This window comes from Limulus polyphemus, unplaced genomic scaffold (assembly GCF_000517525.1).
Source record: "Limulus polyphemus unplaced genomic scaffold, Limulus_polyphemus-2.1.2 Scaffold804, whole genome shotgun sequence".
Classification (NCBI taxonomy): domain Eukaryota; kingdom Metazoa; phylum Arthropoda; class Merostomata; order Xiphosura; family Limulidae; genus Limulus; species Limulus polyphemus.
The window spans coordinates 323641-340597 of record NW_013666414.1 but is presented as its reverse complement, the minus strand read 5'-3'; the positions used below and the strand labels follow the sequence as shown (position 1 = coordinate 340597).

The 16957-nt window shown below is 33.5% G+C and overlaps 1 protein-coding gene across 3 annotated transcripts in view; it reads left to right on the top strand.

Moving 5' to 3' along the window:
- LOC106460613 (two pore calcium channel protein 1-like) overlaps positions 1–16957 on the top strand; it is a 91820-nt gene that overhangs the window by 8602 nt on the left and 66261 nt on the right. For all 3 annotated transcript variants that reach the window (XR_002610801.1, XM_022387383.1, XM_022387382.1), the window contains exons 4-8: positions 1279–1392; positions 5867–5997; positions 6519–6607; positions 12117–12151; positions 13143–13201. Coding sequence is in view for 2 of the 3 variants with exons in the window: in XM_022387383.1 (XP_022243091.1) it covers positions 1279–1392; positions 5867–5997; positions 6519–6607; positions 12117–12151; positions 13143–13201 (428 nt within the window). In the remaining variant the exon portion in view is untranslated. The remainder of the gene's footprint in view (positions 1–1278; positions 1393–5866; positions 5998–6518; positions 6608–12116; positions 12152–13142; positions 13202–16957) is intronic.

The following is a 16957-nucleotide window of genomic DNA, read 5'->3' as shown; positions in this document are numbered from 1 at the left end:
TGAGTTTTTAATTTGTACGAAACTATAGACTTAGTATTTTGACTTCACTAACATCTAATTTGAACCATTGCTGCGTTCAACATACTACGTGACACAAAAAAATCGATGTTTAACTGTGTTTTTTTAATACTTACCTTTAAACTAAGAAATTGAGTAATGTATAGAACTAAAATTTCAATTATAATCTACAGTTTGATACCAAACTTATTGAAATAAATTCATGAAATTGTAGTTCAATAAAATTTTGAATGCAAGTCAACAAACGCGATGACATGGCCTTTTACCCGTGACCTGTCTGGAAAGGGTTAACACCTGATGAAATTTACACCTTTCATAATTTGCCTGAGATAACTAGGGCACCCTCCATGTTTAAAAAAATATTTGCCAAACATAATTTGGGCAAACCATTTCTTGCCATATTTTTTAATTATTTGCCCAAATGTATTTGCATGCTATCATATACTACAATCAGTGCTCACCAGATGGTATTATAAATGCTGTTTGTGCTGATTGTTATTTTATTTACTGTGATTTATGTATCATAAACAGTGGAGAAAAGCATTCCTATTCTTTACTGTAGTTTCATGGAAATAATGTATATCACATATAAATTCAGATATGTAACATTTATTTATTGAGTATATTTTGTGCAGAAATATAATAATAGATCATAAAATATCTTTTGTTTCCTTAATATATAAGTATTGGCTATTAAAAAACAAAATAAAACTGACTTTTTTTATCTCATTTCCAAACAAAGCCTGTCATGGAAGGGGTTAAACTTACAAAGATGCATTGACATATTTACGAGGTTCTATATCGTAACAGTTTTATTCAGTCCGTAATTTGTACCTACTATCAATAATGTTTGAGCCAGGACTAACTGAATCAGTTCTTAATTACTTGAGAAATTCTTGTTTGTAAAAAAAAAACAATGTTAATTTAATAGTAACTCAGAAATCTTTGCTTTTTTTCTTTCAAGAAGTAGATGTAGTACATGTAACAATGGCCTCCTAATCTTTCACATTGTTACAAGTGGAACATAGGAAATTTTCTGTAATAACTAGAGGTAATTATTTTTACTGCCACATTTATTTCAAAACAATTAATGTCTAGAACTGTAAAAAAAGTGAATAGGTCAGAGGTGTTTTTACATAGGTGCTTTTGTGCTTCCCATGGTATGTATGATTTGCATCAAAATTAGTTACGAATGATGTATGTAGCCAAAATGATGATTGTGTATCTAGCTTTTTTTACTATATGTTTAATGTTTTCCAGATCCACGCCTCCCTGGAATTGCTGGGCCTGTTTGTTGTTGGCATTGAACTCGTAATGAAACTTCGTTGGATGGGAATTAATCCATTTTTTAAGCATAAACGTTCTCTCATAAAAGTAAGTATAGACTTTATTCAGTTAGCTTTGTAGTGGTTTATTTTTCATTTGAAAGCTATAATATAATAAAAAACTTTCTTCAGAATAAGAATTTTCCACTAATTTATGGATTTCAGATGTCAGAAAAACACATAGATTCAAGAAGTCTTGATACAAGATTATAAAAACCCTATAATGCGAGAGTTTTCAAAAGGTAGACCTTTCTTCTTTAGGGGTAAACTGGGAATGGTGGTGTAATTGAATCAGTGATATATATAAAGGGAATTGAGTAATGTCATGAAGGTCATCTGGTTTTCCAGGAAATATTTAGTATATTTTTTTCCATAGACAAAACATTTTCAATTTGCCCCTGAAGAAGAAAGGTCCACCTTTTGAAAGCACTTGGGTTATAGGGTTTTTATCATCTAATATTACTCAAGGTTATTCATGAGACTTGCAATAATTCAGAGAAAAAGTTGGGATGGTAGTGATATTTTATTGGTTATTTTAACATTCCGATAACATATTCAAAAGTTAAACACACTATAAGTCTAGCTTTTGTAAACAAGTGCAACAATCAAAATTATTTTTAAAAAACAGTGATTTATTATACACAATAATCATAAAAATACAATAAAATACTGAATAATTTACTGTACAGGATAAAAAGCCCAATGAGACTGGAAACAGTTTCACACACTCAACGTTTTTTGAATACAAATACAAATATCATTCGCAACAGTGTAGAAAGTTCTTTGCTCATTGATATTGTGACAGCCATCATGTATTGTAAAAGGTTCTACTCAGGTTGAAAAACACAGTAAGAAGAAGAGTAATGTAACATTGTCCAAAGTGTGGTGAAGTCCATGTTGCCGTCTTGACCCTCTTCTTTTATCCCTGCCATGTATTTCCCTTGACATATTTTGAAGCTGAAGTAGAGGGAGAGGAAATGAAGCGTCTTTTTAACCCAGTACTTCTCTACCTACTGAATATCTTTCAACTTTTTCTGCCTTACATATGCCTTCTACCTGATGTTTCCTTTCATCTCCTCATTAATGCCACATCTGACATTTACTTTGGGTTTCTCTGTTTTATGTCTCATCCTTCCTGCCTTACTAGGTAATACATAGAAGTTATTCTTAGATATAGTTTATTCTTCATTAATGTGTAACTCATAGAACATAATATACAGATTTAATTCATTATTCCTTATCATGTCCACTTAATGATTAATGTTTTGTCATAGTTTTTTACTGCATAATATGTACCTAAGGATGATAATGTTTAGTTCTTGTCCATTACTACTTGACAAGTCACACATAGACAATACTATTTTATTATAGTTCATTACTTCTTAGCATTTACACATAGTGGACAATGTTTCATCAACATTCATTACTCTTAACCCTCTCACTACGGGTCTTCCTATGGTAAGGGGTCAAAGGGCATGTCATCACGTTTGTAGACTTGCATTCAAAATTTTATTGAATTACTATCTTATGAGTGTATGTCAATAAGTTTGGTATCAAATTTTAGTTTTATACATTAGTTAATATGTTAATTTAAAAGTAAATATTAAAAAATAATTCCTAAATATTGATATTGTGTGCCACATGGTATGTTGAATATCCTCAGATCAGTTTTTCTTACCCAACATTCTGTCAGATGGGAAAGGGGTTCAATCCTTTTCACCGATTCATCTTTCTCATTCTTTCTCTATGTCCAATCAGATTTCAATCTTGGTCATGTTCAGTGAGGGTCTTGAAGGTTTTGTTGCCTGCACTTGTACCTTTAGTGATACTAGACAACACTTGATTCTGGGCTGTCTATGAAGGTGAGGTATCTTCTGTAAGTCACATCTAATCAGATTTGTCTTTCTATGACTTTAGCAGCCTGGTCGAATTCCCCACTGGAGATCATTGTACAGAATGGTATTTGGACCTCCCCCAACACCTTTATCTCACATTATTTGCCTTATCTGGCAATCTCTTCATCTGTGGAATTTTGCCTACCCTCTGTAGCTATCTTTACTATTTCTGCTAGATTATCCAGAGGAGTGAGTATATGTATTTCTACCTTTCAGAGTCCCATACCTTGTTTTCACAGGATCCCAATCGGTGGTGAGTGTTGCCCAGACAAGTGTGGTTTTATCAATCCAATTCCACACTAGCAACCACTATTTCACTATAATTATTACTGGTTGCAACAGGCTCTGTAGAAATCAGGTGTTCCACCAACGTGAGATATAGGGACCAAGAGTCTTTAATTACAACCCTGAGTAGTGGAACCTCAGTTATCTGGTTGGGGCTGGCCTATACTCATGTACAATTTCGTCCTTGATACAGGAACTAAGTTCAGGGTGAAGAACATACCTGTTCTGGATGTAGTGTGGTTCTCCCACTTGGGTACCACTCTTATTTTAGTACACCCATGATCTATGCAGATGCTTTCTGTATGGATAATGCCCTCACCAGCCTCTCCACATTTTCAATGTGGGATTCTAGCTATAAGTGGCAGTGGAGGTATGTATATTTTGAACGTTAACTATTTTCCTAAATTGAACATGTATTTCCAATAATACTTGCCTCTGCTTACACTCTTTGCACTACTAAGAGCCAGTGTTAGAGACTACGATGGTATTGGTCTCAAAAAAGTGATAAAATTGTCCCAATGAGGTGCTTATATACAGTACCGGGATAGAGGGTGCATTGACGTAGGTGGAGAGTATCACATGACAATTATAGCCAAGGGCTAGATGGGAGCCTACTTGTAATACCATTTCAGATTTGATACTCCACTATCAGGTTGGGGTGTGCGTGACTATTCTGTTTGACTAATACAGATTCAGTACAATGTTTGTGGAAGAGGGTCCACTTTCTCCTCATAATTCTGAATAATGAGTGGTCCCATCTTGGATCCTTGGTTGAGCACGATTGTTCCATGTCCTCTCCATAAGGTAAGTATTATTGGAAATACATTTTCAATTTAGGAAACTGTTAACTTTCTCTTACAGTTCACACTTTGTTCCCATGGAAAACAAATCAACAAGCTTAACTGAATATTTATTGGCTTTTATTGCATAGTTAGAAAGTCAAATAAACTAGGTTATTTGCTTTGTGCATTTTATTATTCTGTGTTCTTAGGAGCATTTAATTAAATAAAACTTATTTAGTGTAATAGTACCATTAATTTAAAAAATAGGCTTAAGTTTCATTGACAGTCTGCATTAAGAAAAGGAGACCAGGTAAGTACTATGTTTCTTGTTTTTCATGTGTATTTTTTACTTATTATTATATAAGTAACTAAAATATAAAAATGAGAAATCTATTAGATTAGATAAGATAACGAAAAACTAATAATAATAAAAATTCTTCATCAGGTTTGATCTTGAGTGTTTCGTGTGTTATGTAATTCAATATGGTAATGAGAGCTGCACATTCTCCAAGTGATTTACAACTTAGTGATGGGATTATTAGTTAGAAATGGTTCAAAGAGCAATACAATAAGAAAAACAAATGTATAGTGCTACGATTTTAAAACTATTTAGGATAAACCAATGTAGTTTAACCCATTAACTGCGGGTGATGGATATTTCCATCATTGAAGTTCTATAGCTCAGCTGCGATTGACAGAAATGTCCGTCAGTCGCACACATATATAACTATAACTCTATGCGAATAACGGTAATTACCATTTTATTGTGATTGATGGCAACTCAGTTTTATCTGTGAGTCAGAAAACGGCAACTGAGCTGCTCCTGCAGCAGTTAATGGGTTAATGTTACAATTTGAAATCCTTCTAGAAAGAAAAGGGCAATTTTGATTTTTTGGTGGTGGTGATTACAAGGTCAGTAAAATTGATCAACCTTATATAGTTTGGGTAGAGAAAATAACAGATAAATTATAAAGTGTTATTAAAAAAGAAAACATTTGAAATTTATTTGGGGGTTTTAGAGATTATGCACATGAAATTTGAGATTTTTCAGATGGAGAAAAGTATTTTTAATCTTAACATGAAAATAACTTTGCACTTGTAGCAGTGAACATCAACACTTTGACTCTATATATTCATGGAGAAATTTTTAGTGAAAATACTTCATTAAAAATTATGATTTTTTTGCCTACAAATGGCTTAATGTTTGCAAAAAATTGCAAAATTTTATTAAGATACACAACACGTGTTATAAGTTATAGTATGGAAACTATAAAGGCCAATTTGGGGTCATGAACTCAGCCAATTGGACAAAGCCTATAGTGAGAGAGAGTTCAATCTGTTAAGTTTTTAACAATTATTGAATTATTAATATTTTTTCATATATCTTAAATGGCTCTTTGTTTTACAAAATATGTTTAAAATATTATGTCTGTTTTGTGTCTCTAGGCTAAATAAAACAACTTTTGTGTAGTGTTGATAAGAGCATGTTTTTGTAAAGACCTTAACTATAACAGCATTATTTGGTTAGCTTGTATAGAAAAATTTTTATGAAATTTTTCAGCTTGTTGCTCTAGTACTGATGGTCATAGAAAGTGTGGTAGTTATTGCTCGACAGACAAATCACTTTCGTATTAGTCGTGCACTTCGCCCTGTGTATTTAATTGACAATTATCACTGTGGAGGGATTCGAAGGTAAGTAATGAATGTCAAAAATTAATCCAGCATAATTTCTGTATTACGACATTTGTAGATTAATATTTAAATATTAACATGGATTATATACTTTTTCTACATTTGATTTATGTTTCTTTGTTCATTGCGTGCTATTAGTTTATGGTCTAAAGCATTTGTTGATTTTTACAGAATGTACTTACCACATGTTTATTGTTTGTAACTCATACACAGTGTAAAGGATTCATTAACTGCTACAAAAGTGTACTTGCCACATATTTATTGTTTGTAACTGATATACAGTTTAAAGCAGTCATTGATTGCTACCAAAATGGACTTGTCAGATGCTTATTGTTTATAACTGATATATAATGTAAAACATTTATTGATTGCTACCAAAATGGACTTGGCAGATGCTTATTGTTTTTAACTGATATACAGTCTAAAGCAATTGTTACAAGGTTATCAAAATACATTTGCTGTAGTAACAAGCAGTATGTTGGTTCCTCAAGTACTGAACTTTGTTTTTAATAACTTTTCAGAGTAACCAGACAGATTCTACAGTCTCTTCCCCCTATTTTAGAAATGTTAGGACTGCTTCTATTCTTTATGTTGATCTTCTCAGTTTTAGGTAAGGCATCATATATTATGTATTTACATTTTTTTTTAATCCACATTTGTAATGATGCTAAGAGCCTGTGAATACTAGTCTTGTATTTTCGCTTCAAAAATACACTGTTGAAATCATTACAAAAAATCATTTCTGTATACAAAAAAGTTTAGGCTTAATAAATATCTACTGAATAAGCTTGGCTAGTTGCCACCACAATACTTACTTTAAATCTTGGGATAGTTCTGTCAATTTCTGTCCTGCCAGTAATTTTATCTTTTTGTTTGTGCTGGATTTTGTTAAAAAACAATTATAGTTTATGAATGTCAAGCTTTTATTTGTCTTAGTAAATAGCTTACATAGATACATTGAATTTTGCTCTTGTTGGGTTTGTAGTGGATATAATTTTGAAGACAAGAATACTGGACACAGATATGACTAACATTAAATTCAGGAGTAGCCATGCTACTATTGGTTAAGAGATGATGCATGAGAGACATGTTGGTATATGATAATTCCAACAAGGAGGGAGTGCAAGGCTTATGGCATGCATAAAGAAAAGTTAGCATACATAGGGCAGCACTGAAAGAGAATAGCTTATCTTGTGAAAGGAAGTAAGTACCATATCGGAAATATGAATATTCTAACTCTTCCAATGAATAAAAATTAAGCTTGTCTAACTGATATGTCTATGATTGCAGATCATGTACACAGTGAATGACTTTTGAAAGTTTATACTCATCATTTTAAAGGCTATTTATATTCTCTTCCCTATACTTAGCAACTTGTTATACTTTCCTTAAATATTGCAGTAACATTCATGGCATTTACCTCAAATTATCATCACCAAAACCAAAGCAATTAGTTTTTGGGGTGACATTTCTAAAAAATGTGATCCAAATTCACTTGACAATAAATCTTCAAACATCTTACCCTAACCAGCCTTCTACAGTATCTTTCTTACATACAACTCTTCACAGAAATCCTCAGGAATTTTATGCGGACACCCTGCACCTTCTCTCCTCCACATTAGCCCGCATTTTGTTCTTGGCTCTGGTATTACATACATGGTTTCTTTGTTGTTGGGACCTTATTGATAGAAAGATGCTATATTGGCTCGGGTCAATTTACCCTCAACATATCTATGGAATTTATGTCTTGTTCCTTTTCTAAGATGTTATGTCTTTGGTACAGTCACAGAATTCCTCGAGCCTCGGGTTACATTAGCCTGTCTGCAATCCACCCTTTCGACCTGTGTCACTCGTTTGTCTCAGTCAAAGCTTCATATGCCATCTATTCCAGTTTCCCTTCCTTCATCCTCCCAACCCTTACCTGTTCCTTCTAATTGGGGTACTTTTTTGTCAGTTTCCTCGACAACATAACATCCATCACCACCTGTACCAGGGCTACTCAACTGTTAGAGTTTCTTCCTTGTTGACATCCCTTTGTTGACGATCAATGGGAGATACAAATTCTGTCAGAAGGTTTTGTTATCCAGTTTTTCTCCTGCTTCTGTTTTTCCTGCCCTGTTTCCTATCCTATTCTTCCAGATCCTGTGGCATGCCAGCATCTGTTTGAGGCGGTTCGAGATTTGATTTTACAGTGGGCTATTGAGCCAGTCCACCAAACTTCCAGGGGTTTTTATTCCCATCTTTTCACGGTCCCCAAGAAAACCAAGGATTGGTGGCTGATTATCAATTTATCATGTCTCATCCACTTCGTTGCTCTCCCCAAGTTCACCATGGAATCGTTTCTCATTTTAAGATGGCCATTTTCCCCAGGATTATGGATGATGAAAGTAGATGTCTCCAATGCTTATCTCTACATTCCAATAGTTCAGCAGTCTCGACCTTATCTTTGGTTTGTCCATCTCTAGGTGGTTTACCAATTTTGGGCCCTTCTCTTCAGACTTGCATCGGTTCCTTATGTGTTTTGTTGTATAGTACGGGCATTTGCTCATCATCTTCATGCTCTGGTGATGCAATTTCATTATTACATGGATTACTGGCTCCTGGCTCATTCCAAGTAGGAATCAGCCACTTATACTCACCAACTCCTTTCTGTGGTGGCTCAGGTGGGTTGGTTGATCAAATTGGAGAAGTCATTCCTTTGACCCAATCAATATATGGTTCATTTTGTGATCTTTTTCGACACTAATATCAGTCGCACTCTGCCTTTTTCTTTACATCTTTGTTCAATGGAGCTTTTGATTCACCATGCCGTATTGGATTAGTCACTTGCTGCTCACAAGGTTCTATCGCTTTTGAGGATGTGGTCCTCCATGACTACATTGGTCCCTCACAGTCGTACCTATATGAGATCGGTTCAGTGGGTGCTTTTTGAATGATGGAACCTTGCTTGGAATCCTCTTTCCACCACCATTTCCCTTTCTACTTCCTTGCAAGACAATCTGCAATGGTAGTTGGACAAAGCCCATATGTTGGTGGGCATGCCATTTCCTTCCCCACATCTGTATCTACATCTTTTCTCGGATGCATCCCTTCAGGAATGGGGGGGGGGCGATTGGTCAATTATCAGGAAGCTTTGGGCTGTTGGCCTGCGGACGAATCCATCTTGCATATCAATGTTCTCGACTTCTAGCAGTACGTCAGGCATTGCATCACTTCTTTCTTCTTGCTGTAATTGTCTGGTAATGGTTCATTTGGACAATTCTACAATTCAACCACCAAGGAGGCACCCAGTCCAGAGATCTATGTTTTTGAACATTGGATCTATTATACTGGGCACATGCACATCACATTTGCCTTATAGCATGTTATGTGGTGGGTGCTTTTATTCTCATCACAGATTATCTTTCACACTCCAACCAGATATATCCAATGGAGTAGGCATTAGCTCCCCTTGTTTTCAGGGATCTTTGCCATCGGTGAGGTTCTTCCCATGTGGATGTCTTTGCTATGGACCTCAACAACAAGTTACCTCTCTTTTGGTTGCCTGTACATCATCTGCAGGCTCTGACAGTCAATGCCTTCAGCCAGGATTGATCACACAAGTATCTTTATGTGTACCCACCCATCCGATTACTTCATCGGGTGATTTCTCTCATCCACTCCACTCCTTGTCAGGTCCTCCTGATTGCTCCTTACTGGCCAGCTCAACCTTGGTTTTCAAGGTTGCAACGACTGCTCCTACCATCACCTTTCCCTCTTCCACTTTCTTCCTCCCTTCTTCGTCAACTCAATCACACATTCTATATCCCAATCTCCACATGCTGCATCTTTGTGACTGGCTTTTGTCAGGTTGTTAGCGAGATGAACCGGTTTCACTCGTCAAGTCACTTCTTTGTTAGCTAGTTCCATATGGCCTTCTTCCATGGAAGTATACCAACACAAGTGGAAAGTCTTCCCCTGTTGGTCTGCTAACAGGGGTTTTCCTACTGACAAGCCTTCTGTGGCTTATGTGGTGGAATTTCTCACCTGTCTCTTCAACCGTGGGTCTTTGGTGTCCTCGCTGTCTAGATATTGGGTGGCCTTATCCCATACCATCTGTTTTCCCGATACCCTCAGGTTTTTACTCCCCCTGTTCTTACCATAATCATCCGTTCCTTCTGGAATTCCAGGCATCCTACCCTTCCAAATTGAGACATTAATATAGTCCTCCATGACCTTACTTTACCTCCATTTGAACAACTTTTTTCATATTCCTTGTTTCATCTGACCCTTAAAACATATTTCCTTCTTTTCTTAGCCTGTGGACTTCAATGGTTGGATTTGTTTGCCACGTACCCTTTATCATTCTACCTATCTTCTCCTTTATCCCAATCGTTCCTTTCTCCTTAAGATCTTGGGAGGGTTGTTCTTCCTTTTCTCCTATTTTCCTTCCATCTATATTCCATCTTTACCTTCATCCGGATCCAGATAGGCTTCTTGGTCCAATCAGGACCTTTTGTTGTTATGTAGCATGTACCTTTCGGGGTATGAGAAACCATCTTTTCATTCCCTGACAATCCTCCTCCCTTCATGATCTTTCACCTTCTACCTTGGTTTGTTTGGCTTACTCTTTCCTACCTTCTTCCTCCTGTACCTTGTCCCAGGTTTCCTCTCATCAGATCTGACATCTCACATTTTTCTCTCGCTTCTTATCTTCGTCGTCTGATAGAGGAGATTCTACAGTCTGGTATGTGGACCACTCCCAATACATTCCTCTCCAACTATCTTCATTATATCATGCTTTCTTCTGCATCGGGGTTTCATCTTACATCTGTGGCTGTGACTAATATATTAATATTTTATGTGTATAAGTATATATATATATAAACATGTCTACTAATAATTTCACACTAATATTAATGTTTTGATTGCAATCATAATTTCCTTCATTGTGTACATGTGTTTATTTTTACCACTCATTCCTTCTCAATGGTTTCTAAGCTTCATGCTTTTAAATACCATTCAAATTTTATTTAATTTGTACATATATGTATCAATTTATCTTGTTTTTAGACTTAAGATGGAGTAAGTGTATTATAAAATGTTCAACTTGTAAATAAAATACTAGAATAATTTACAATAAAGATAATGTGGTATAGTGCAATACTGTGATCATATGCTTCAAAACAAAAAACTGAAAATTGTCCTTGATTTCCTAATGTATTGATTTCATTCAACTATGCTTAAGTTTTCGTTACAAGAGTACCAGAAACTATATATAACTGTTTTTATTTAAATTTCTATAAAAAAACGGCCGGCATGGCCAGGTGGTTAGGACGCTCGACTCGCAATCTGCCGTGGGGGCGTTATAATGTGACAGTCAATCCCACTATTCATTGGTAAAAGAGTAGCCCAAGAGTTGGCAGTGGATGGTGATGACTAGCTGCCTTCCCTCTAGTCTTACACTGCTAAATTAGGGATGGCTAGCGCAGATAGCCCTCATGTAGCTTTGCGCAAAATTCAAACAAACAAACTATAAAAAAAACTGACACATGACAGCAAAATCTTGTTTTTTTAACAAAATTGTTGTGTTATGCACTTCAGTAAGAAACCACTTTACATTCCTTCAAAAATTTGGTGTTGTAGGCAGCTGCCAATGTGAACTATCCTTAACACTAGGTTTACTATGAGAATGTTTGTTTAACATAAATTTGGCTTTCAAGAGTCAAAACTATATGCAGTGAGTGTACCAATCAAATAACTTTCTACTTCATGATACTGGTACAAGCTTTCTAGAAGTTGATGAAAACCTCTAAAATAGAACTGCTAACAAAATTTTCCCTTTAATCTTAGCAACTTTAGTTTGAGAAAAATCCATTTAAGTTGTTCTGTTAAAGCACTAAAATGTAGAACAATTTAGAGTAAACAATTGTATTGTATTCTCAAAGGTGTGGTAGAATTGCACCTCTCAGTGGGTATTCATGTTCAGAAAGATTTCTTTAAAATCCATAAAAATTTTGAGTCAAGTCTAATGATCCATAGCAAATCATCCCATTTATTTTGTTTAGATATTAATTTACTCTTGACTTAAAAACGATATTAAAACAAATTGAACTTAAATATTTTTCTTTTATATCTAGGATTTTATTTATTTACTTCAAATCCAAAGGATCCAGTAAGTGTTTTTATTTCTAATTTACATGCTTAATAAATTTATCGGTAAATATAAAATACGATAATTAATTAATGTCCTGCATGAGCTTACGTAAGAAAACAACAACTACAGCCTTACTATAAACTACATTGGTAGGAATTTTATTTCTAAGCATGCAAAAAAATTAATGTTATAACTATAATTTATAGAATCATAAGAAATCTGTTACTGAAACATCTGTTTTAAGCAGAAGTAAATTTCGGCAAAAAAACAGGAAAATTGAGAAATTTTGAATGATATATTGTATTTCTGATAATGTTCAAGTTTACAGATTAAATCAAAAACTGAAATACTAAAAAAATGGAATAGATATAAGGATACACTTATGAACATTACTAAGATTAGTCATTTAATTTGTTTATATTTTTTCATATATTACATTATAATAGTTATAAACAGTGATTGGTACTTATCAATAAAACATAATTATTGGAGGTGTTATGCATGATTGACTGGTCACACAAAAACATTACCTGACACAGTTTTGTTAAAAACTGAAATTGAGCAGTACTTTAATTAGAGATTGCTTATTCTTTGTGTTTCATTAAAAGTTACATGACTTAGATACAGCACAATAGTGAGTAGTAAAGATTTGATTATGAACAAAACAGTTTACATAATACCCCAGTTGTTTTTGTGAAACTTTAAACTGAGCAAGACATTTTTCTTTCTTCACAACATGCAGTTCATTTCCATTTTTAAAATTTCTTTAACTGGTTTGAACTATTATTTTGCAGCATTTCTTATTATTACAAAGAACTTTGGTGAGCCTTTTTATTTTATTTGCCAAATGGTGTATCTATATTCTAGCATAGAAATAGCTTGATGTGGTGTTACTTTGCAATATTTCTCATTATTAGAATAATTTGTTTGTCAGCCTCTTTGTTTTACTAACCAAATTTTGTAACTACATTCTGGTCAAGAAATAACTTGTTATATTGTTACTTTACAGTATTTTTCAACATTACAAGGAAGTTTTGTCAGCCTTTTTGTTTTACTCACTACAGCCAAGTAAGTTACTACCATTGAATTATTGTTGATTGTCTATAAACAAATAATTTTTAAATTTTGTATAAAAATAATGTCAGCCTGCCTTGGTATTTTTACTTTAATATTACATTTAAAGATTTTTGGAAACTGTTTTTTTTTATTTTTAACTGATATTTCTTTGGTCTGGGTACATGACTGTAGTGTATTTACTTTGTTTTGAGCTTATTAGAAAATATATCAGATATGTTTAAAAAAATATTACAAGAGCATTGTTTTTAAAGATGATAGTTATTTTTCAATATTAAGACAATAATTCTGGTTAAAAGAAAAAAGAGCAAATACAGTATGGTACTTGTGATAAGATGGACTGAAAACACAATCAGAAACCCTTATTTAAGTTATTTGTAACAGATTTATTCTACTACCACAGAAGCTTGAGATCTTGTATAACTTATTTAGTGGAAACTTAGAGCAATTTCAATATGTTCAATAAGGCATATTAAATGAAACCTGTGATAATTGGCAAGTAACTTATTATACAAACATTAAGTGGTAATAAGGTGATACAACCAATGTTTACCATAAAATTGACTCATTAATAACAAATAGAATTATTCAGAAAAATTCACAACTGAAAATAAAAAAACATTATAGTGTTGGAATTTCAAAGTATCTACTACATGCAGCCCAAAAATGGTGTCATCTTAAATTATTGACATTTGTGAGGTGCAGTTGTGATTGTTAGATAGTGACAGTGGATTCATTTGTAGGGATTCATAATTCAATCAAGAATATTTTTAAAATTTCCACCTACTTAAATTATAGAATTCAAGTCAGTTATGTGTAAAATATTTTAGCATTGGAAGTTTTGTAAGTTGTTGCAATTAATTTCAAGATTACTAAGAATGATAATATTTAATATCTGTGTAATTAAAAGAACAGTGTGTGTGTCAATCAGTCTGCATGCTAGCTCACATGGAAATCTTATATTTCTGTTGGGTAATTGTACAGTGGTAGTTTTACATTTATACAGACACAAAAGTAAATGATGTTGTACTTGCATTGTTCTATACAAGTGCAAAACTACAGTGTTTATAACATTAAGTTAAAGACATTTACTTTGGTAACATAAACATGCAACGAAACACATTAAGTTAATTCTTTACTTTTCTGTGACTTGTAAATAATGCAATACGTTAAATCTCAATACAATTTCCAACAGTTGCCTAAAATTTAATAAATAGTTAAAATCAATGTTTTATATTTACACAATCGTGAAAGTTATTGACAGCTTCAATAACATTTTTAAAATTATGTAAATATAAAACAATGATTTTAATTATTTATCAAATTTTAAATAATACACAAGTGCCAATCATTCATATTAGTTACCTAAAAATTGACACTTAGGCCTAACATTTAAATGTGCTTTGTACATCAAGCATGACTTTACCTACTAAATAATCTATGCCAGTTAGCCTTAATAATCATTTCCACAACTTTATTCATCTTTGATGTAAACATATTGCATGAAAGAAAACAATTACAGGTTTCAGAGAACATACAAATACAATTTAGACATATATACACACAAATTTACAAAAAAAACAACATATGACAGTTGATGTTTACACCTCTTAATACAATAATTTTAAAGATTCACTATTCTATAATTATTATACATTTCCAACTATCTCAATACAGGCCCCTAAAAATCGATAATTAGGCCTAAAGTTTAAGTACACTTTGTATTAGGTTGTCAAGAAATTAATGTTGCTTTTTGGAACACTCATTTACCACCCCCAAAGAAACGTACATCACATATAATAGTTAAATGAACTGCCTAAATGTCACATTCGTGTAGCCTGTATAATGTATAGAGTTTAGTATACTCTAATCCCTTATAGTGATAGCACATGACTAGACACACAATTGGCATGTAATACTGTTTGAATATAAGAAAGGAAACAGTGCCACAGAGAATATCATAGATGTTTATGGAAATATTTTGAACGTTTTTAGAAGTCAGCGATGGTTCAGCAAATTTCGTTCAGGTTACTTTAGCCTTAAAACTGTGATGGCAGGAGCCGACATGTTGAAATTGATATTGATGCTTTGAAGATGCTTGTTGAGTCTAACACAAGGCAATACAATTGTGAAGTGGCCCTGAAATTGCATGCCTCTCATGAAAAAAAATTTAAACATCTTAGGAATATGGGAAAACTCCATAAAGAAAGTGTTTGGGTGCCTCATTAACTCTCTGATGATCATTGTTTCCAACGTGTGAATGCTGCTTCGTCTTTTCTGATGTGTAATGTGCGTGAACCATTTTTCGACAGAATTGTCAATGATAATGAAAAATGGATTCTCTATCTGAATATTAAACTCCAAAAACAATGGCTCATTCCTAGATAAAAACCACTTCCGACCACAAAACCTGGACTCTATCCGCAGAAAGTGATGCTTTGCATTTGACGGAACATCAAAGGAGTAATTCATTTCCAACTCCTCAATCCACAACAAACTGTCAATGCAGAGATCTATAATCAGCAACTGGAACGTTTAAATCAAGCCCTTCATCAGAAATGCCATTTACTCGTCAATCGGAAAGGTGGTGTTCTTCTCCACAACAATGCACATCTACATGTGGAACATTTGATGCAACACAAGATTATGGAGTTGAGTTGGGAAGTTCTCCCCCACCCACCATATTCTGCAGATATGGTACAGCTATCTTTTTCGTTCACTACAACACCATCTTAATGAGAAAACTTATGCAAATGTGGAAGGTGTTAAGAGGACATCAACATGTTTTTGCTTCAAAGCCAAGTGATTTTTTTTTAATCAGAGCATTAACAACCTGATTCTAAGATGGAATAGCATCATCGATAAGAATGGAGACTATTTCCAATAATAATGTTTTTGTTTTGATATATAAGTTGTTTGGGTTTTTCATCTAAATAAAAGCGACATTAATTTCTTGACGACCTAATACAAGAAGACTGAGTTTACCTGCTAGGGGAATAAAATGCTACACCATTTCCATTATTGGTGGTAGCAGACCTGATACTTTAGGGAAGGATTAAAAACAGAGTTGATACCATTATGGAAGAAAAAAGAGTTACAAATTAAGACAGATGGTTTTTACAGTTATTGATACCAGAATGTTAAAAATTCATGTTTTCGTAACATCAATTTGTCAAGAGTTCAATGAAGAAAAAATCTCAAGATTTTAGTCAAAGATGATGATTATCCACAAAGATAAAGTGTTTATATAAAAACTATTGTGTACATAGATATATTTTAAGTATAGTCTTATCATGTTTCTACACTTTTTTCCTCTAAGTCTAATTATAACAACTCCATATTCTGTTTAATAGGTTTTGTTTCATTCATATCCAACTACATAATTCAACAAAAGCATTATGTAAAATATTTATCTATTTAAAACATACCCTCTTCATATGGCAGAGCACATGCTTTGTATATATAAGAGTCAAGGATTCCATCCCTTTTTTTTTTCTTTTTACTCAACAGTGTTTTTGTAGTCAAATAAATTTAGTATAGTAATACCTTGATATGCGTAAGTTCAATAAACAAAGTTTCAGTATAACAAACTAAAATAATATGTATAATAAAACAAGTTAAATGTTCCTTACACTATTGTTTATCACAGTTTTCCCCAGATCTTTTAACCTTTTCGCCTTTCGAGGAGGGTCACAAGTTAAAGGCCATGTCATCTCGTTTGTTGACTCGCATTCAAAATCTTATTGAACT